The sequence below is a fragment of the Salmo salar genome, chromosome ssa20, assembly GCF_905237065.1.
Source record: "Salmo salar chromosome ssa20, Ssal_v3.1, whole genome shotgun sequence".
Lineage (NCBI taxonomy): Eukaryota > Metazoa > Chordata > Actinopteri > Salmoniformes > Salmonidae > Salmo > Salmo salar.
In genome coordinates this window covers 66,553,575-66,571,033 of record NC_059461.1, presented here as the reverse complement: position 1 = coordinate 66,571,033, position 17,459 = coordinate 66,553,575, and the positions used below count along the sequence as shown (strand labels likewise).

Below are 17,459 nucleotides of genomic sequence, written 5' to 3'. Positions count from 1 at the left end.
ATAAAGAAAATACAGTTAATTGTGAGTCAAAACTGGACAATATGTCCAATATTCATAAAGTAGGTAATTAGTAAGCACAGAAGGTCACTTATAAACAGAAACGGCACTCTGAAAAAAAATCATAATTACTTGATATACTCATAATAATACATCTTAAATTGCAGTGTTATACTGGGATTATACTGTATAACTGTAATATGTTTCTTTGTTATTCTGAATGCAGAGAATAAAGTTAGTTGGCTTTATTAAGCACAACAGACTGTTTCATTGTGCCCGTTGACTTTGCATGTAACAGATTATCAGTTTTTTATACATGCCCCACTCACTGACTGTACACTACCATTCAAAAGTTTGGGGTCACTTGGAAATGTCCTTGTTTTTGAAAGAAAAGCAATTTTTTGGTCCATTAGAATAACATCAAATTGATAATAAATACAGTGTAGACATTGATAATGTTGTAAATGACTATTGTAGCTGGAAATGGCAGGTTTGTTTATGGAATATCTACATAGGTGTACAGAGGCCCATTATTAGGAACCATCACTCCTGTGTTCCAATGGCAAGCTGTGTTAGCTAATCCAAGTTTATCATTTTAAAAGGCTAATTGAACATTAGAAAATTGCAAAATGGTTATGTTAGCACAGTTGAAAACTGTTGTTCCGATTAAAGCAATAAAACTGGCCTTCTTTAGACTAGTTGAGTATCTGGAGCATCAGCATTTGTGGATTCGATTACAGCCTCAAAATGGCCAGAAACAAATAACTTTTTTACCTCTGTCCAGTGTCTGTGTTCTTTTGCCCATCTTAATCTTTTATTTTATTGGCCAGTCTGAGATATGGCTTTTTCTTTGCAACTCTGCCTAGAAGGCCAGCATCCCGGAGTCTCCTCTTCACAGTTGACGTTGAGACTGGTGTTTTGCAGGTACTATTTAATGAAGCTGCCAGTTGAGGACTTGTGAGGCGTCTGTTTCTCAAACTAGACAATGTACTTGTCCTCTTGCTCAGTTGTGCACCGGGGCCGCCCACTCCTCTTTCCATTCTGGTTAGAGCCAATTTGCATTGTTCTGTGAAGGGACTAGTACACAGCGTTGTACGAGATCTTCAGGTCCTTGACAATTTCTCAAATGGAATAGCCTTTATTTCTCAGAACACGAATAGACTGATGAGTTTCAGAAGAAAGGTCTTTGTTTCTAGCCATTTTGAGCCTGTAATCGAACTCACAATTGCTGATGCTCCAGATACTCAACTAGTCTAAAGGCCAGTTTTATTGCTTCTTTAATCAGAACAACAGTTTTCAGCTGTGCTAACATGTTTGCTAAATAGTTTTCTAATGATCAATTAGCCTTTTAAAATGATAAACTTGGATTAGCTAACACAACGTGCCATTGGAACACAGAAGTGATGGTTGCTGATAATGGGCCTCTGTATGCCTATGTAGATATTCCATAAAAAAATCTGCTGTTTCCAGCTACAATAGTCATTTACAACCTTAACAATGTCTACACTGTATTTCTGATCAATTTGATGTTATTTTAATGGACCAAAAATGTGCTTTTCTTTCAAAAACAAGAACATTTCTAAGTGACCGCAAACTTTTAAATGGTAGTATATATATTCACAAATATATTGACACAACCTTCCTTCATAATAACATAAACCAGTCCATCTTGCATTCAGAGGCTATGCAAGGCTGTTTTTGTATAACAGGTTTGGTATATATGGTAGAAATGTTTGGAAGTCAAAAATCATTGTCCAAAAACAGTATGGGGGAATGTTCCAGCATCAGTTTAGATGAACATGTTGGTGGAAGTTCAAATGTCAAAGCTTTAAAATCGTACTGTAGTTGTAGTTACAGTAACGACTGAGGACAAAACATATTTGTGCTACAAAAAAAATAAACAGTGTACTAACAGGGACATGACGTTGCAATTGCCTATCAGAGATTTTGAAATAATGATTGATCTTTTTCAAGATGATAACTTTGGCAAGCTTGTAGGTTAATTGTTGATGCGCACCAACAAATAATGTGCAATGTTACAGCTCAAATTTCTCCCACAAAGCCCTATTATGGGATTTGATGCACTTTTGACTTCAGTGTGTCTCCTCTTCAGTGTGTCTCCTTTTCAGTGTGTCTCCTCTTCAGTGTGTCTCCTCTTCAGTGTGTTTCCTCTTCAGTGTGTCTCCTCTTCAGTGTGTCTCCTCTTCAGTGTGTCTCCTCTTCAGTGTGTCTCCTTTTCAGTGTGTCTCCTCTTCAGTGTGTCTCCTTTTCAGTGTGTCTCCTCTTCAGTGTGTCTCCTTTTCAGTGTGTCTCCTCTTCAGTGTGTCTCCTTTTCAGTGTGTCTCCTCTTCAGTGTGTCTCCTTTTCAGTGTGTCTCCTCTTCAGTGTGTCTCCTCTTCAGTGTGTCTCCTCTTCAGTGTGTCTCCTCTTCAGTGTGTCTCCTTTTCAGTGTGTCTCCTCTTCAGTGTTTCTCCTCTTCAGTGTGTCTCCTCTTCAGTGTGTCTCCTCTTCAGTGTGTCTCCTCTTCAGTGTGTCTCCTCTTCAGTGTGTCTCCTCTTCAGTGTTTCCCCTCTTCAGTGTTTCCCCTCTTCAGTGTTTCCCCTCTTCAGTGTGTCTCCTCTTCAGTGTTTCCCCTCTTCAGTGTGTCTCCTCTTCAGTGTTTCCCCTCTTGACAGTCTTCTATCTCAGATTTCAAATAATAAATGATGATTTGTGCCGGAAGTGACCCTGATGGAAATGGGAATATCAATTATCAAAAAAATACATCCACCTGTAGTTGATATTTATTTTTGTTTGCCATTTTGAATAATACATTGTGATTACATTTTAGCTCAATAATAATATAGAATATGTAAAACAGAATTAAGTGAATTCTATTCACCTCATCTGCTTCGGCATAGTCAATACCATCATCTGCTGCTGGCGGTTTGTAGCTAAAACACACACAAAAATCCTTCATGTCCACACAAAGACTTACTAAGCAATTCACAGCACATAGCATGTCACTATTAAACTGGTCCAGCTTTAAAAGCCCTGTACAGTACATTCAACCTATATCGTACTTGGGTTATTATCTATATTACTATTATTATCACTGCATTGTTGGAATGAGCTCTCAAGGTAAGAATTTCACTGTACTCTTTTACACCTGTTGTATCCTGCGCATGTGGCAAATAAACGTTGAAACTTGAAACTACACAGCCCTACTCACTTGGTTCCTGTGTGATCCTTCCCGGAGGAGAAGCAGCCATGTTTGTGTGCATGATAAACCCCCACCATCACAATAGTGAATCCGGCCAATGCCGCTAACACCTTCAGAAAAATCCCCACTATGTCGACATCATCTGAAAATACAAGCAGGGCATTTTGAGATGCGATCTGGGTGACATGAACCCAAATTTAAACAACTTAAGGCAGGGATCATCAACTAGATTCAGCCGTGGGACAATTTGTTTTCTTGAGCGGATGGTCAGGGTGCCAGAACATAATTACAAATAATTTGTAGACTGCAAGAAGCCAAATCAGATATAATATTTCTAATATAATATAATAAAGTTTGGGAACCCTGACTTAAAGGAATGACCTTGGAATGCATGAACATGTCAACCACTATGATTCATGTGCACTAGAGTAGATGCATGTGACTCACTAGCAGGTTTGGTAACGCACAATGGTATGTTCAGTGTGGCAGCAGTATGACACACTGACATATTTAAACACAATACATAGTCGCGGTAAGAATGTCAGTTGGGTATTTAGTACAGCATGGCCTACTCACAGACTTCCATCAGCTGTGCGGGACACTGTGCATGTCCAGCTTCATTCTTTGCCTGGCAGTAATACTCCCCCGCATCCTCCTTCCTCATCCTGCGGAATTTCTGCAGGGAAAAATGCCAATATCAACCCCAATAGATCATACAGCTTTTCTCTTGTACTAACATCATCCAACAATTGGATCTACTGTCTCATTAAACTTGATATTCATATAGCTAGTGTCCATTCGAACTCCCAGTCCAATTGATTCCTTACCAGACCACCCGTGTCAGCGTTAATGGAGTACGTGGAGTTGATAAACTTGGGGCTGCTTTTTGGGTCCTGGGGAAGCTCCTCGTTGTTGCGGAACCATCGGTACTGTGAGGCAGGGAAGCCCTCGTTCTCTAGGCAGCGCAGCTCAGAGGACGTGCCAACAGTCACCGCCACAGGCACACTGCACCTGGGCACCACAGGCTTTACTGCATAGACAGAAGAAGAAGGGGAAAAATAATATTTCTTTGTCCAATTGTACACAAAGGTCCAACTGGAATTCGACTTCCGCTTTATCCCAACTGCTCCCTAAGACACACACATACACATAGGCTAAGAACAGAGGCCATACTACAGCACTCATGGAACAGTTTATTTACAGAGAGAGGGAGCACATAACACAGTCTATACTTAAGCCATAAGGCACGAGGGGGTGTGGTATATGACCAATATACCACGGCTAAAGGCTGTTCATATGCCAGACGCAAAGCGGAGTGCCTGGATACACCCCTTCACTGTGTTATATTGGCCATATACTACAAACCCCTAAGGTGCCTTATTGCTATTATAAACTGGTTACCAACATAATTAGAGCAGTAAAAATACATGTTTTGTCATACCAGTGGTAAACGGTCTGATATACCACGGATGTCAGCCAATCAGCATTCAGGGCTCGAATCACCCAGTTTATAATAAAAAATAGACACCAACACTGAAAAAACACAGCAAACTACTACAGGCTTAAAACTTTACACAGGAATATGAAAATACGTCCTCACCCCTGACAGCAAGACTGATTAGAATTTCATCAAAGTGTTTGTGGTCATCAATGGCAGCGACCTCACAGCGGTACTCTGCAGTGTCTGCACGGCTGGTGTTGAGGATCAGTAGGTTGGCTGGCTGGATCAGCTGGGCTCTGTGCTCCAAGTCCCCTAATAGAGAGGCAAAAACACACTCCAACCTCTCATTCACTTACAGGGAATAACAGTTCTGAGGCCAATTTGGTATTGGTAATTTGGTATTGGTAAAAATAATCATCTTACCCGAAATTTGATTTTGAAAGTACACATAACTAGGGACACCGTTTTTGATTTTCTTCCATTCGATTCTGGGGTTGTTTGTGGAGATGGACTCTATCAAGCAGGTCAACTCAATAGCTGGGAAGAAAACAGTGATACTACAATGTCAAAACACTGGCAGACAACAGAAGAGCCTGAAAAATTATTCTGAGAGAATGAGTCAGTGTTTCAGTGATTTACGTTCAAATTCATTTGCCCACACAGTCTTGTCTGTGGTTCGGAGGATTACTCCACGTGATGGAATGTAGCCTGTAAAATACAAAAAATAAGTGAGAAAAAAAAGAAGCTCATTGACAAACTTCAGAATTTTCATCCCAGGACAACGCCGTTTAAACAGATAGGCCTAAAGGATTAGCGGGTCAAGAGGTGTAGACCTATAGCTACAGAGAGGGTGAAAAAGAGCCTTAGGGTCAGAATTAACCATATCTCCGGAAGCATTTCTCATGTTTATATAAGAGGCAAGTGGAGCACATCTCGACGGGAGCACAAGTCTCAATATTAGTCAGTGATGTTTCCTTACTTCTAATTCTACAAAACACTCTCAAATAAAAAAAATGGGGAGATATACTTAGGGAGGCATAAGAGTTACTAAAGGAACACACAGTGAGTAATGGAAACAGTCCCTTCTATGTCGGCGTCAGCGATGTTAAGGACTCCAGGCGGTGAAAACAGACTGTAATGTATTGGAGCACAATTCATCCGAGTGTATGAAGTACTTCCAAGGTATAATCCAGACAGATAAAAGCACTCTGCGGTAGGGCTGTTACGGTGACCGTATTACCGCCACGAGTCATGATGGCAGTAAAATTCCATGGGACCGTTTAGTCACTGTAATTAGGCTTTTCCAAGCTCTGATGCTGCTGATGGTCATTAGTAGCCTACCAAACTTGCTAACTGCCTGGTACTCAGCACTCTATTGTCCCTCTAATCACTCTGACATCAATGTAAATGAAAATCTAATCAAACACTTCATGAGAGACCATGAGCTCATGTTGTGCAACATTTCTATAGGCTAGGCCTACTATATTTATTTCTAAACTTTCCTAATATTAAGCACATTGCTTATCTTTACAACAGGAGAAAAGCCTACCTGGCTGGCATGAAAATGAACCACAGGAAAAGCGTCCTCCATTCGCTATTTAAGTGCATAGATGTACAGTCGTGGCCAAAAGTTTTGAGAATGACACAAATATTAATTTTCACAAAGTCTGCTGCCTCAGTTTGTATGATGACAATTTGTATATACTCCAGAATGTTATGAAGAGTGATCAGATGAATTGCAATTAATTGCAAAGTCCCTCTTTGCCATGCAAATGAACTGAATCCCCCAAAACATTTCCACTGCATTTCAGCCCTGCCAAAAAAGGACCAGCTGACTTCATGTCAGTGATTCTCTCGTTAACACAGCTGTGAGTGTTGACGAGGACAAGGCTGGAGATCACTCTGTCATGCTGATTGAGTTTGAATAACAGACTGGAAGCTTCAAAAGGAGGGTGGTGCTTGGAATCATTGTTCTTCCTCTGTCAACCATGGTTACCTGCAAGGAAACACGTGCCGTCATCATTGCTTTGCACAAAAAGGGCAAGGATATTGCTGCCAGTAAGATTGCACCTAAATCAACCATTTATCGGATCATCAAGAACTTCAAGGAGAGCGGTTCAATTGTTGTGAAGAAGGCTTCAGGGCACCCAAGAAAGTCCAGCAAGCGCCAGGACCGTCTCTTAAAGTTGATTCAGCTGCAGGAACGGGGCACCACCAGTACAGCGCTTGCTCAGGAATGGCAGCAGGCAGGTGTGAGTGCATCTGCACGCACAGTGAGGCAAAGACTTTTGGAGGATGGCCTGGTGTCAAGAAGGGCAGCAAAGAAGCCACTTCTCTCCAGGAAAAACATCAGGAACAGACTGATATTCTGCAAAAGGTACAGGGATTGGACTGCTGAGGACTGGGGTAAAGTCATTTTCTCTGATGAATCCCATTTCCGATTGTTTGGGGCATCTGGAAAAACTTTTGAAGTATGCTTGGGGTCATTGTCCATTTGGAAGACTCATTTGCGACCAAGCTTTAACTTCCTGACTGATGTCTTGAGATGTTGCTCAATATATCCACATAATTTTCCTACCTCATGATGCCATCTATTTTGTGAAGTGCATCAGTCCCTCCTGCAGCAAAGCACCCCCACAACATGATGCTGCCACCCCCGTGCTTCACAGTTGGGATGGTGTTCTTCGGCTTGCAAGCATCCCCCTTTTTCCTCCACACATAACAATGGTCATTATGGCCAAACAGTTCTATTTTTGTTTCATCAGACTAGAGGACATTTCTCCAAAAAGTACGATCTTTGTCCCTATGTGCAAACCGTAGTCTGGCTTTTTATGGCGGTTTTGGAGCAGTGGCTTCTTCCTTGCTGAGCGGCCTTTCAGGTTATGTCGATACAGGACTCCTTTTACTGTGGATATAGATACGTTTGTACCCGTTTCCTCCAGCATCTTCACAAGGTCCTTTGCTGTTGTTCTGGGATTGATTTGCACTTTTCGCACCAAAGTACGTTCATCTCTTGGAGGCAGAACGAGTCTCGGATGCGGTATGACGGCTGCGTGGTCCCATGGTGTTTATACTTGCGTAATATTGTTTGTATAGATGAATGTGGTACCTTCAGGCGTTTGGAAATTGCTCCCAAGGATGAACCAGACTTGTGGAGGTCTACAATTTTTCTACAATTTCTTTCTGAGGTCTTGGCTGATTTCTTTTGATTTTCCCATGATGTCAAGCAAAGAGGCACTGAGTTTGAAGGTAGGCCTTGAAATACATCCACAGGTACACCTCCAATTGACTCAAATGATGTCAATTGGCTTATCAGAAGCTTCTAAAGCCATGACATCATCTTCTGGAATATTCCAAGCTGTTTAAAGGCACAGTCAACTTAGTGAATGTAAACTTCTGACCCACTGGAATTGTGATGCAGTGAATAATAAGTGAAATAATCTGTATGTAAACAATTGTTTGAAAAATTACTTGTGTCATGCACAAAGTAGATGTCCTAACCGACTTGTCAAAACTATAGTTTGTTAAAAGAAATTTGTGGAGTGGTTGAAAAACGAGCTTTAATGACTCCAACCTAAGTGTATGTAAACTTCCCACTTCAACTGTATATACGCAGAGCGTGAGTTTCGAGTTTGAGAAAGATCATTTTCACCATAAAAATACATCTTTATAATAAAAGCAATACATGCATAATCGCATTTGCGGTCACTTCTGATCATGGTGTTTTCCCACTAATTGATTGCATTTTGGAACATTCGCGCTTGTATCCTACTGCTGTGTGCGCATTGCTGTGCTTCTAATGTGAAGAAATTGCCTAATAGTTTATCAACATTTTAAGCTAAACGTTCTGATCTGTTGCATCTGCCTCATTGCTTAAAAAAAATTTTTTTTGATGCTAGTAGTTTTATTAATTTGGGATATATCGCATCCCACAACTGTCCCAGACTATGTTAGGAAAATATTTATTTCTCGCACAGAATAGGTCAACTTTTGTACTATGGGGGATTGTAGATTGACATAGGCTACTGCTTTTACTGTTTGTTAGGCCTACTCATCTTGTTGGCTGACAAAAAGTAAATGTGGACGGGCATTGGCTAATAAGTATTTAGCTATCTGAAAGAGCCATGTAAGTGAGAGGTGCTTCCGAGCACGCAGCCGGGAAAAGGGAATTATAATTATTATATTCAGTCCAAGGGCACAACGGTCACTGGCCACAAAATACATGCATTTTTTTAGGGGGCATTAAGGCCACACAAAGGTGATGCCGCCGGGAAATTTGAAGCATTATCAAGTGATTGTCAAATTGTGAATGAGAGACTGATGAAGTTTGTGGAGCCTGCGCAAAAAACAAACCAGACTCATGCCTTTCATGCAACTTTTTTCAAATCATCATTAGAGTCGCATCATGCAGCCTTAGAATGTATTAAAAATCTAAACATATAGCCCAACATTTGTATCACAACTAAAGTAGCATAAATAACTCTAAATGAAGCATATAGGAGGACCTGTTTCTTTGTTAACCGCACAACACAGAATAGCCACATGTGCACACTCCCTCAAATCATTTAGAGAAAATATCCTTTCTATTTTATTCAGCTATGTTCAATTGTATTCTTCATACTATAAAATGATACCATGGAATTCTAAGCAAATCTTGTCTGCTAAATTAACTAGTGTAGCCCACAGCCAGATCAGGACAACTCAGCATATCTTATTCTGGTCCTACTGAAATAGACTACATTTTCTTCATATTATGTTTCTTTAGACCTGTCTAAAATAAATAATTGATTTATTGTGATGGTGTAGGCTATATTATATGGATTTATTAGACTTTTAAAATGTAGATGTTCCAAAGGTCTGCATCAATAGCTTGTACGCTATGCCGTGGAAGCCAGGATATGCTAAATGTGTTTATGTTAATTAATGGTTAATTACCGTGAGACAGGCAGTTATTTGCTTGACAATCACCGGCTGACAAAATTTCATGACCGCAACAGCCCTACTCTACGGCTGATTTAAAATGTCTCTGCTTAACAATTCATGATGCACATGAAAGCCAAGTCAGCCAGCACTGAGAGTGGAGAAAACATGGGTCCTGCCAAAGTGGAGCACACAGTCATATTAGCACAGCTGTGGATGCTGATGAGATCCGACTCTTAGGTCTCAGCTTCCGTCTCTGCGGCTGACTTTCCCACCCCTGTACATCATGAGCTATTTTTACCCCAAACAGTTACTGGCCATCCTGAGAGACACGAGGAGAGCTTGTCCAGCTAATCTTCCCCTGGTAAACAGAGCAAGGACAGCCTATCCCTGTAAAACCACTCATTAACCTTCAATTCCTTTACAATAACTCTCCTCCTTTTTTGCTGCCTACAGACAGACAGACACTTATTGTCTCATTGTATATTTTAGGTGTCCAAGCTTTACTGTATCCCCGCCTGCATGAGGCTTTGTTGTCCCAGACAGTTTTTAGAGCATGGGAGAGAATCTGTGGTTAATTAAGAAGACAATGGCTGATTTGCTATTGTGGCCTGGAATAAAAGCATTCCATAGCCGAAAGCCCAACTTTACACTGTGTAGCCTACATCAAGAAAGAGATCTATGTGTTTATATGAAGAATTTAATCAGAACTGGAATGTTGTCAGACAGTAAAATAGATAGAAATGTGGCATATGTTGTTGGTGAATATTAGAGACCATCTCTCTCTCTCTCTCTCTCTCTCTCTCTCTCTCTCTCTCCTCTCTCTCTCTAATCCCTTTGTTGTTTTAATACATACAGTATAGAGACAGGAGGCTATACCCTGAGTGAAATGTGCTCTATGTTAAGTAGCCGTTCTACAGTTCTCTATGCACTTCTAGCTAAATATGAAAACCTAAAAAAAAAAAAAACAAGCTGTTGATCCAGTCCATCTAAAAAAAGCAATTTTCCAGACATTCCAGCACAGCCACTGTAAAAGCAGCCAAATAACTTACCAAGATTGAAACTGGCCACATGCAGTAGACTAGTATGTGAATAAAACTGTAATGATCAGTCAATACCACACCGAGACTGACTTGGCTATAACGTTATCTTTCTGACCTGTAGTTGCAGCAGTAATGTTGACAGAAGACAATGTATTCAAAACATACATAGTCCTAGTGAAGTCTTCCTGAAAGCACTGTCAGAGTGCTACTTGATCAAATCAAATGTTATTTGTCACATGCTTCGTAGGCAACAAGTGTAGACTAACATTGAAATGCTTACAACAATGCAGTGTTAAAGACATGATCATTTAAAAAAAATTGAAATAGTGACAGTGAATACCAAATAAAAATAATGAGTAAAAATAACATAGCTATATATAGGGAGTAGAAACTAACATGGCTATATACAGGCAGTACCAGTACTCAGTCCATGTGCAGGGGTACGAGGTCATTGAGGTAGCTATGTACTGTACATATAGGTAGGGCTAAAGTGATGACTAGCAGCAGCGTATGTGGTGAATTAAAGTGTTTGTGTGTGTGTGTGTGTGTGTGTGTGTGTGTGTGTGTGTGTGTGTGTGTGTGTGTGTGTGTGTGTGTGTGTGTGTGGCGTCATTATGCATGTGTGTGCATGTTATGTGTGTGTGTTGTGGTGTCAGTGTAAGTATGTGTGAGTGTGTGGGTAGAGTCCAGTGTGTGTGCATAAAGTCGGTGCATGAGAGTTAGTGCTAAAAAGGGTCAATGCAAGTAGTCCGGGTAGCCATTTGATTAGCTATTTAGCAGTCTTGTTTATAAGTCTTATGGCTTGGGGCAACAAGCTGTTCAGGGTCCTGTTGGTTCCAGACTTGGTACATTGGTACAGCTTGCCGTGCGGTAGCAGAGAGACTTTAACAGAATAAAATAACTCACACAATGAACTGTAGGCCTACCTGGCAGCCTGGATGAAAATAGCGGTTGACATCATCATACTTTGAGTGACAGTTGAAGAGAGCCCAACGTTAGAAGATACAAAAGCAGTGTGTGTGCAACCTGTTCTCTCTTTATTTAAATATGAATGGAAAAACTGCTGAGGACTGTGTGAGCGTTTCAATGCCATTATAACGCATGTATAAATAAATGAATTACCATCTAATAATTGTGTAGCTCATCCTCAGCATGTTTACTGACCTGGCCAAGCTATGCTAGAAAGCCCGTCTAGTCAGCGCGATCATTTCCATAACAAAGCATTGCTGTGATTTAATAAATTGTAATGCACAACACGTACCGTTAAACTACACCTTATCTTAGTGGAAATGAAAATAACTTACCGAGAATCGAGAAAAGGATGAACAAAGCCGTCAGTCGTTGTAACGCCATCTTGAAACCTTGGTAATGGATCGGTAATTCTGGCACACATAAAGCCAGCTAGCTAGCTATCACACTAGGTGCCCCTGGTCAAAACGGGTGAACAGGCTGGTGGATATTGCCGTTGACGAGTTTCCATAGCTACAAAGGCATCAGGGCGGAAGACGGATAAGTCCTGAGACCGGAAATACATTTACATATATTTTATAATGATGGTATCCAACAATGCAATTTCATTAATGTGCCAAACAAGATGAATTATCCGTAATTCTCTCTCTGACATATCACAGCTTTGACCCAGAGAACTAATCAATGCAAATGAATTTTATGTGAACATGACAGGTTAAGGTGAGAGAGACAGTACACACTCTTTTCACGCCATTTCGCCCGGTGGGCGGTGCTGTACGTCACAGTGGGCGTGGGTATCAAAGTGCTTGGACTGTCCGATGCGCGTTCTAATTCAACCGAGAATCCGCCTAGGAACTCAATCATAAATTACATTCTGTCAGTCACTGAGATTAATTACTTGCGTTTCTGGCTTCATTAAAAACTGTTCATTTTGGATGACCTTGGTTTTATGAGAGCCTATGCATGTTACCATATTATCCTGGAGGTATACATACACACCCAGTCTCATCACTTTGCGTGAATGATATAGGCCATCTCCAACTTTAAATAATGCAAAATTCGAAAACACATTCCAGGTGACTACCTGATTTATTTCAATTAAAAGGTGTGCCTTCTTAGAAGTTGATTTGTGGAATTTCTTTCCTTTTTAATGCGTTTGAGCCAATCAGTTGTGTTGTGACAAGGTAGGGGAGTATACAGAACATAGCCCTATTTGGTAAAATACGAAATCCATACTATGTCAAGAACAGCTCAAATAAGCAAAGAGTAACAGTCCATCATTACTTTAAGACATGAAGGTCAGTCAATACAGAAAAGTTCAAGAAATTGCAGCCCAAATAAATGCTTCACAGAGTTCAAGTAACAGACACATCTCAACATCAACTGTTCAGAGGAGACTGTGTGAATCAGGCCTTCATGGTAGAATTGCTGCAAAGAAACCACTACTAAAGGACACCAATAATAGGAAGAGACTTGCTTGCCAAGCAACACGAGCAATGGACATTAGACCGGTGGAAATTTGTCCTTTGGCCTGGAGTCCAAATTTGAGATTTTTGGTACCAACCACAATGTCTTTGTAAGACGCGGTGTGGGTGAACGGATGATCTCCGCATGTGTATTTCCCACCATGAAGCATGGAGGAGGAGGTGTTATTGTGTGGTGTTGCTTTGCTGGTGACACTGTCTGTGGTTTATTTAGAATTCAAGGCACACTTAACCAGCATGGCTACCACAGCGTTCTGCAGCAATAAGCCATCCCATATGGTTTGGGCTTAGTGGGACTATCATTTGTTTTTCAACAGGACAATGACCCAAAATCAAATCAAATCAAATGTATTTATAAAGCCCTTCTTACATCAGCTGATATCTCAAAGTGCTGAACAGAAACCCAGCCTAAAACCCCAAACAGCAAGCAATGCAGGTGTAGAACTACTACTATTATTATTATATTACTATTATTTGACCATGCTGGTCATTTATGAACATTTGAACATCTTGGCCATGTTCTGTTATAATCTCCACCCGGCACAGCCAGAAGAGGACTGGCCACCCCTCATAGCCTGGTTCCTCTCTAGGTTTCTTCCTCGGTTTTGGCCTTTCTAGGGAGTTTTTCCTAGCCACCGTGCTTCTACACCTGCATTGCTTGCTGTTTGGGGTTTTAGGCTGGGTTTCTGTACAGCACTTTGATATATCAGCTGATGTAAGAAGGGCTATATAAATACATTTGATTTGATTTGATTTAGAAGCACCTCCAAGCTGTGTAAGGGCTATTTGACCAAGAAGGAGAGTGATGGAGTGCTGCATCAGATGACCTGGCCTCCACAATCCCCCGACCTCAACCAAATTGAGATGGTTTAGGATGAGTCGGACCGCGAAGGAAAAGCAGCCAACAAGTGCTCAGTATATGTGGGAACTACTTCAAGACTGTTGGAAAAGCATTCCAGGAGAAGCTGGTTGAGAGAACGCTAAGAGTGTGCAAAGCTGTCATCAAGGCAAAGGGTGGCTATTTGAAGAATCTCAAACATAAAATATATTTAGATTTGTTTAACACTTTTTTGGTTACTACATGATTCCATATGTGTTATTTCATGGTTTTGATATTTTCATTATTATTCTACAATGTAGAAAATAGTAAAAATAAAGAAATAAAGAAAAACCCCTGAATGGGTAGGTGTTCTAAAACCTTTGACCGGTAGTGTATGTATTAATTTGTGGATGTCCATCATCCATTTTGTATGATATGTTACGTTTTAAAATCATATGAAATGTTATGAATTGCAATTCGTACAATATATTACGAATTTGTAATACCTATGCCAGAGGAGTCTGGTGGGAGGAGCTATAGGAGGACAGGCTCATTGTAATGGCTGGAATGGAATAAATGGAACAATATCAAACACATCAAACATGTGGAAACCAGATGTTTGACTCTCTTCCATTTATTCTTTTCCAGCCATTAAAATAAGCCAGTCCTTCTATAGCTCCTCCTACCAGCCTCCACTTTTGTTGCTAACGTTAGCTAGGTGGCTAACGCTAACTAGGTGGTTAACATTAGCTAGGCTGGGGGTTAGGGTTAAAGTTAGGGTTAGGTGAAGGGTTAGCTAACATGCTAAGTAGTTGCAAAGTAGCTAAAAAGTAGTAAGTAGTTGCTAATTAGCTAAAATTGTCCGTGATGAGATTTGAACACACAACCCTTGGGTTGCTGGACGTTCGCGTTATATGCCTACCCATACACCCTGACCAACCACCCTCTTTAAGTAACCTTCTGTCTTATGTAACCATATCAAACGTAACATATTATACTAATTTGAGTTTCTCGGATTTACATTTACTATGTTACGTCTAGTCTATGAGACCAGGTTGTAAAATAAGATACATTTTGCTTTGAAGAACCACATTTATTGTTGCCATAATCTGGTCACATGTTTTCATTCTCTCATAAATACACCAGGTGGCAGTGTGTGACCAAACATCACTGATTGTCATTCAATCATTATATCATGTGTCACTACAAACACACCCCACATACAGCCCAATTCCTCTGTAGTCCCAATCAACACCCAGTAAATCATCTGCCCTGGTGCGAATTGGCTTTAGGTCAGATAATATTATTAAGGGTTAATAAGTGATTATTACAGTGTTATTGTAGACCTATGGTTTATAGTGGGGATTAGTTTTATGATTTATATGACTTTACTCATAGGCTATATGCAAATCCATCAGATGATAGGCTTTGCTGACTTCCCCATTATTCTCAACAATCAATCTATGTCATTCATATTAGTGAAGGACTACCATGGGCTTCAGTCAGGATAATTGCATCAATCTATATTCCCAAATTGACTTTGGAATAAATGTGTCTTGATCTTATTTGATATGTAGGCCTATACTGGCATTTAGAAATGACACAGATATAGCCATGAACCCATTGCCCCATCTTGTAGAATGGTCATGTGCTGAGGTGATCATGCTGCTCTAGTCCACCTTAGAGCTGTTGCTAATATGGGTTGCTAGGCAATCGTCCACAGCGGGATTCCGCCTTATGGATCAGGACCTTTGTGGCGTCTCCTTGGGAATCTGAAGGTTTTACGGCCTGGCAGGAGTTCAGAATGAATTGACGAAAGAAATATCCTAACTATGAACAGTTTGTTTTTCTCAGAGAATACTGGGGGCCTGGGGCCATTCCTATTAACATGCCCCGCACTCAGATTTAAATGTCTTAGTGAAAGAAAGAATATCCCTCTGATTGCGTGGATGAGATAATGACTGTCCTTGAGATCTATAGCAGGTTGTGGGACTCCATTTCAGGATCTCAGCTGTTCAGTCACGTTTAGTCACATCAAACTCAAATTAGTACGACAAGTCCTGATGTTATATAATTTAGTTTCATTAAAAGTTTCTGTTTGATAAGTTATTTATGTAGGGAACTTAACAAGACTAGGCCTATTCTCCAGTGTTTTGTATGCTTGCGTTTCTCTTGTATCAATGAAGGCACAGTGGACATCATGCCTGAGCACAGGGGATAATTCATTGGAGACCATGGCCTGCACACTATTTGTTTCTTCTTCTTGCAGGAGTTTCATTAAGTATGCATTATGGAAGACTTCAAGAGGCAATCATGCGCTCTATTTCCTCTATTTTCTCCACATTAGCAAGAAAGTACATGGCTGTGGACGACATAGAATGCTGAATGTCTGGAATAAAACATATTTACTATGTTATAGAAACACAACATTTTCCTTACAACAGGCTGTAAAATAGGATGGCAAGGGAGAAAGAATTTATTACAGATCAGAAAATCAGCCCCAGTGGGGTCCTCAAGTTCCTCATAGAGGCTAATGAATTTATTATTATGCCCGTTTGCCAATTTTTGATGAACGTAATTCTTAACATACAACTATTTTAGATACAGTATGTACCTTGCAAAGGGAATTCAAGAGTGGCTTCTTTAAACAAAAAGAATACCGCTTTTTTTTAAAGAGCTTATAGCATTGTTGCTTTTCCCATTCCTGGCCTGCCCTATATCTGTCAGGTGACTGAGTGGCCTGTCATGGTTGTTGTCTTTGTTAAATCAGAGGTCTATTCCAGATGAACAGCCCATGGATCAATGATCCCTCTGCACAGTCCATCTTTCTTGACATTACAGTACATAGATCTCCCATTTATCACCTGGATTCCATTTCCTTAGTTTGAAATACGATCACTGGAATGAAACTGCCATTTTGGCAAGGTTGACAGGACAAGGTGATGAGAAGATAAGACAGTAAAGCATCCTCATGATACTCTATAGCAGTGTTTCTCAACCCTGGTCCTCCAGTACCCCCAAAAGTACACATTTGTATTGTAGCCCTGGACAAGCACAACTGATTCAGCTAGTCAACTAATCACCGAGCCCTCAATGAGCTGAATGAGGTGTGTTTGTCCAGGGCTACAACAACAATGTCCACTGTTGGGGGTACTGGAGGACCATGGAAAACGCTGCTCTATAGGACTCTGGTTGAAATGTTTGACTATAGAATTCTTCCTTTGTCCAGACATAATCTCTACAACACTACCATACTGCAGCAACCCTCAAAATGATATACTTCCCAGCTATAGAATGTATTTATGCATGCTGAAAAATATCTCATTAAAGTCAACATTGTTGAATATATATATATATATATATATATATATATATATATATATATATATATATATATATTAGAACTGGAAGACTGAGTTCAATCATAAGGAGGACAAATTCTTGCATTTATTCAAATATCAGTGAAACTGAATCCAGGTGAGAGACTATGCAATTTGACTGCATATGAAAACATGACTCATTTAATTACTGATGAAATGTAATTTCAAATGACAAAAGTCCTCACCTTTTCATATATCCTTTG

At 40.3% G+C, this 17,459-nt stretch overlaps 1 protein-coding gene across 2 annotated transcripts; it reads right to left on the bottom strand.

The window, feature by feature from the left end:
• Positions 1-2,249: 2,249 nt before the first annotated feature.
• On the bottom strand, positions 2,250-12,300 carry jam3a (junctional adhesion molecule 3a). Of its 2 annotated transcripts, XM_014162995.2 has the most exons (9): positions 11,908-12,298; positions 5,280-5,348; positions 5,064-5,177; positions 4,800-4,952; positions 4,027-4,229; positions 3,776-3,875; positions 3,209-3,341; positions 2,879-2,930; positions 2,250-2,724 (listed from the first exon to the last, which is right to left on the bottom strand). In XM_014162995.2, the coding sequence occupies exons 1-9, from the start codon at positions 11,954-11,956 to the stop codon at positions 2,689-2,691; spliced, it is 909 nt and encodes a 302-aa protein (XP_014018470.1). In that variant the 5' UTR covers positions 11,957-12,298; the 3' UTR covers positions 2,250-2,688. The 2 variants fall into 2 exon arrangements, with proteins under 2 accessions (XP_014018470.1, XP_014018471.1); XM_014162996.2 differs by lacking the exon at positions 5,280-5,348 and having other exon boundaries at positions 11,908-12,300.
• Between the last annotated feature and the right edge of the window lie 5,159 nt (positions 12,301-17,459).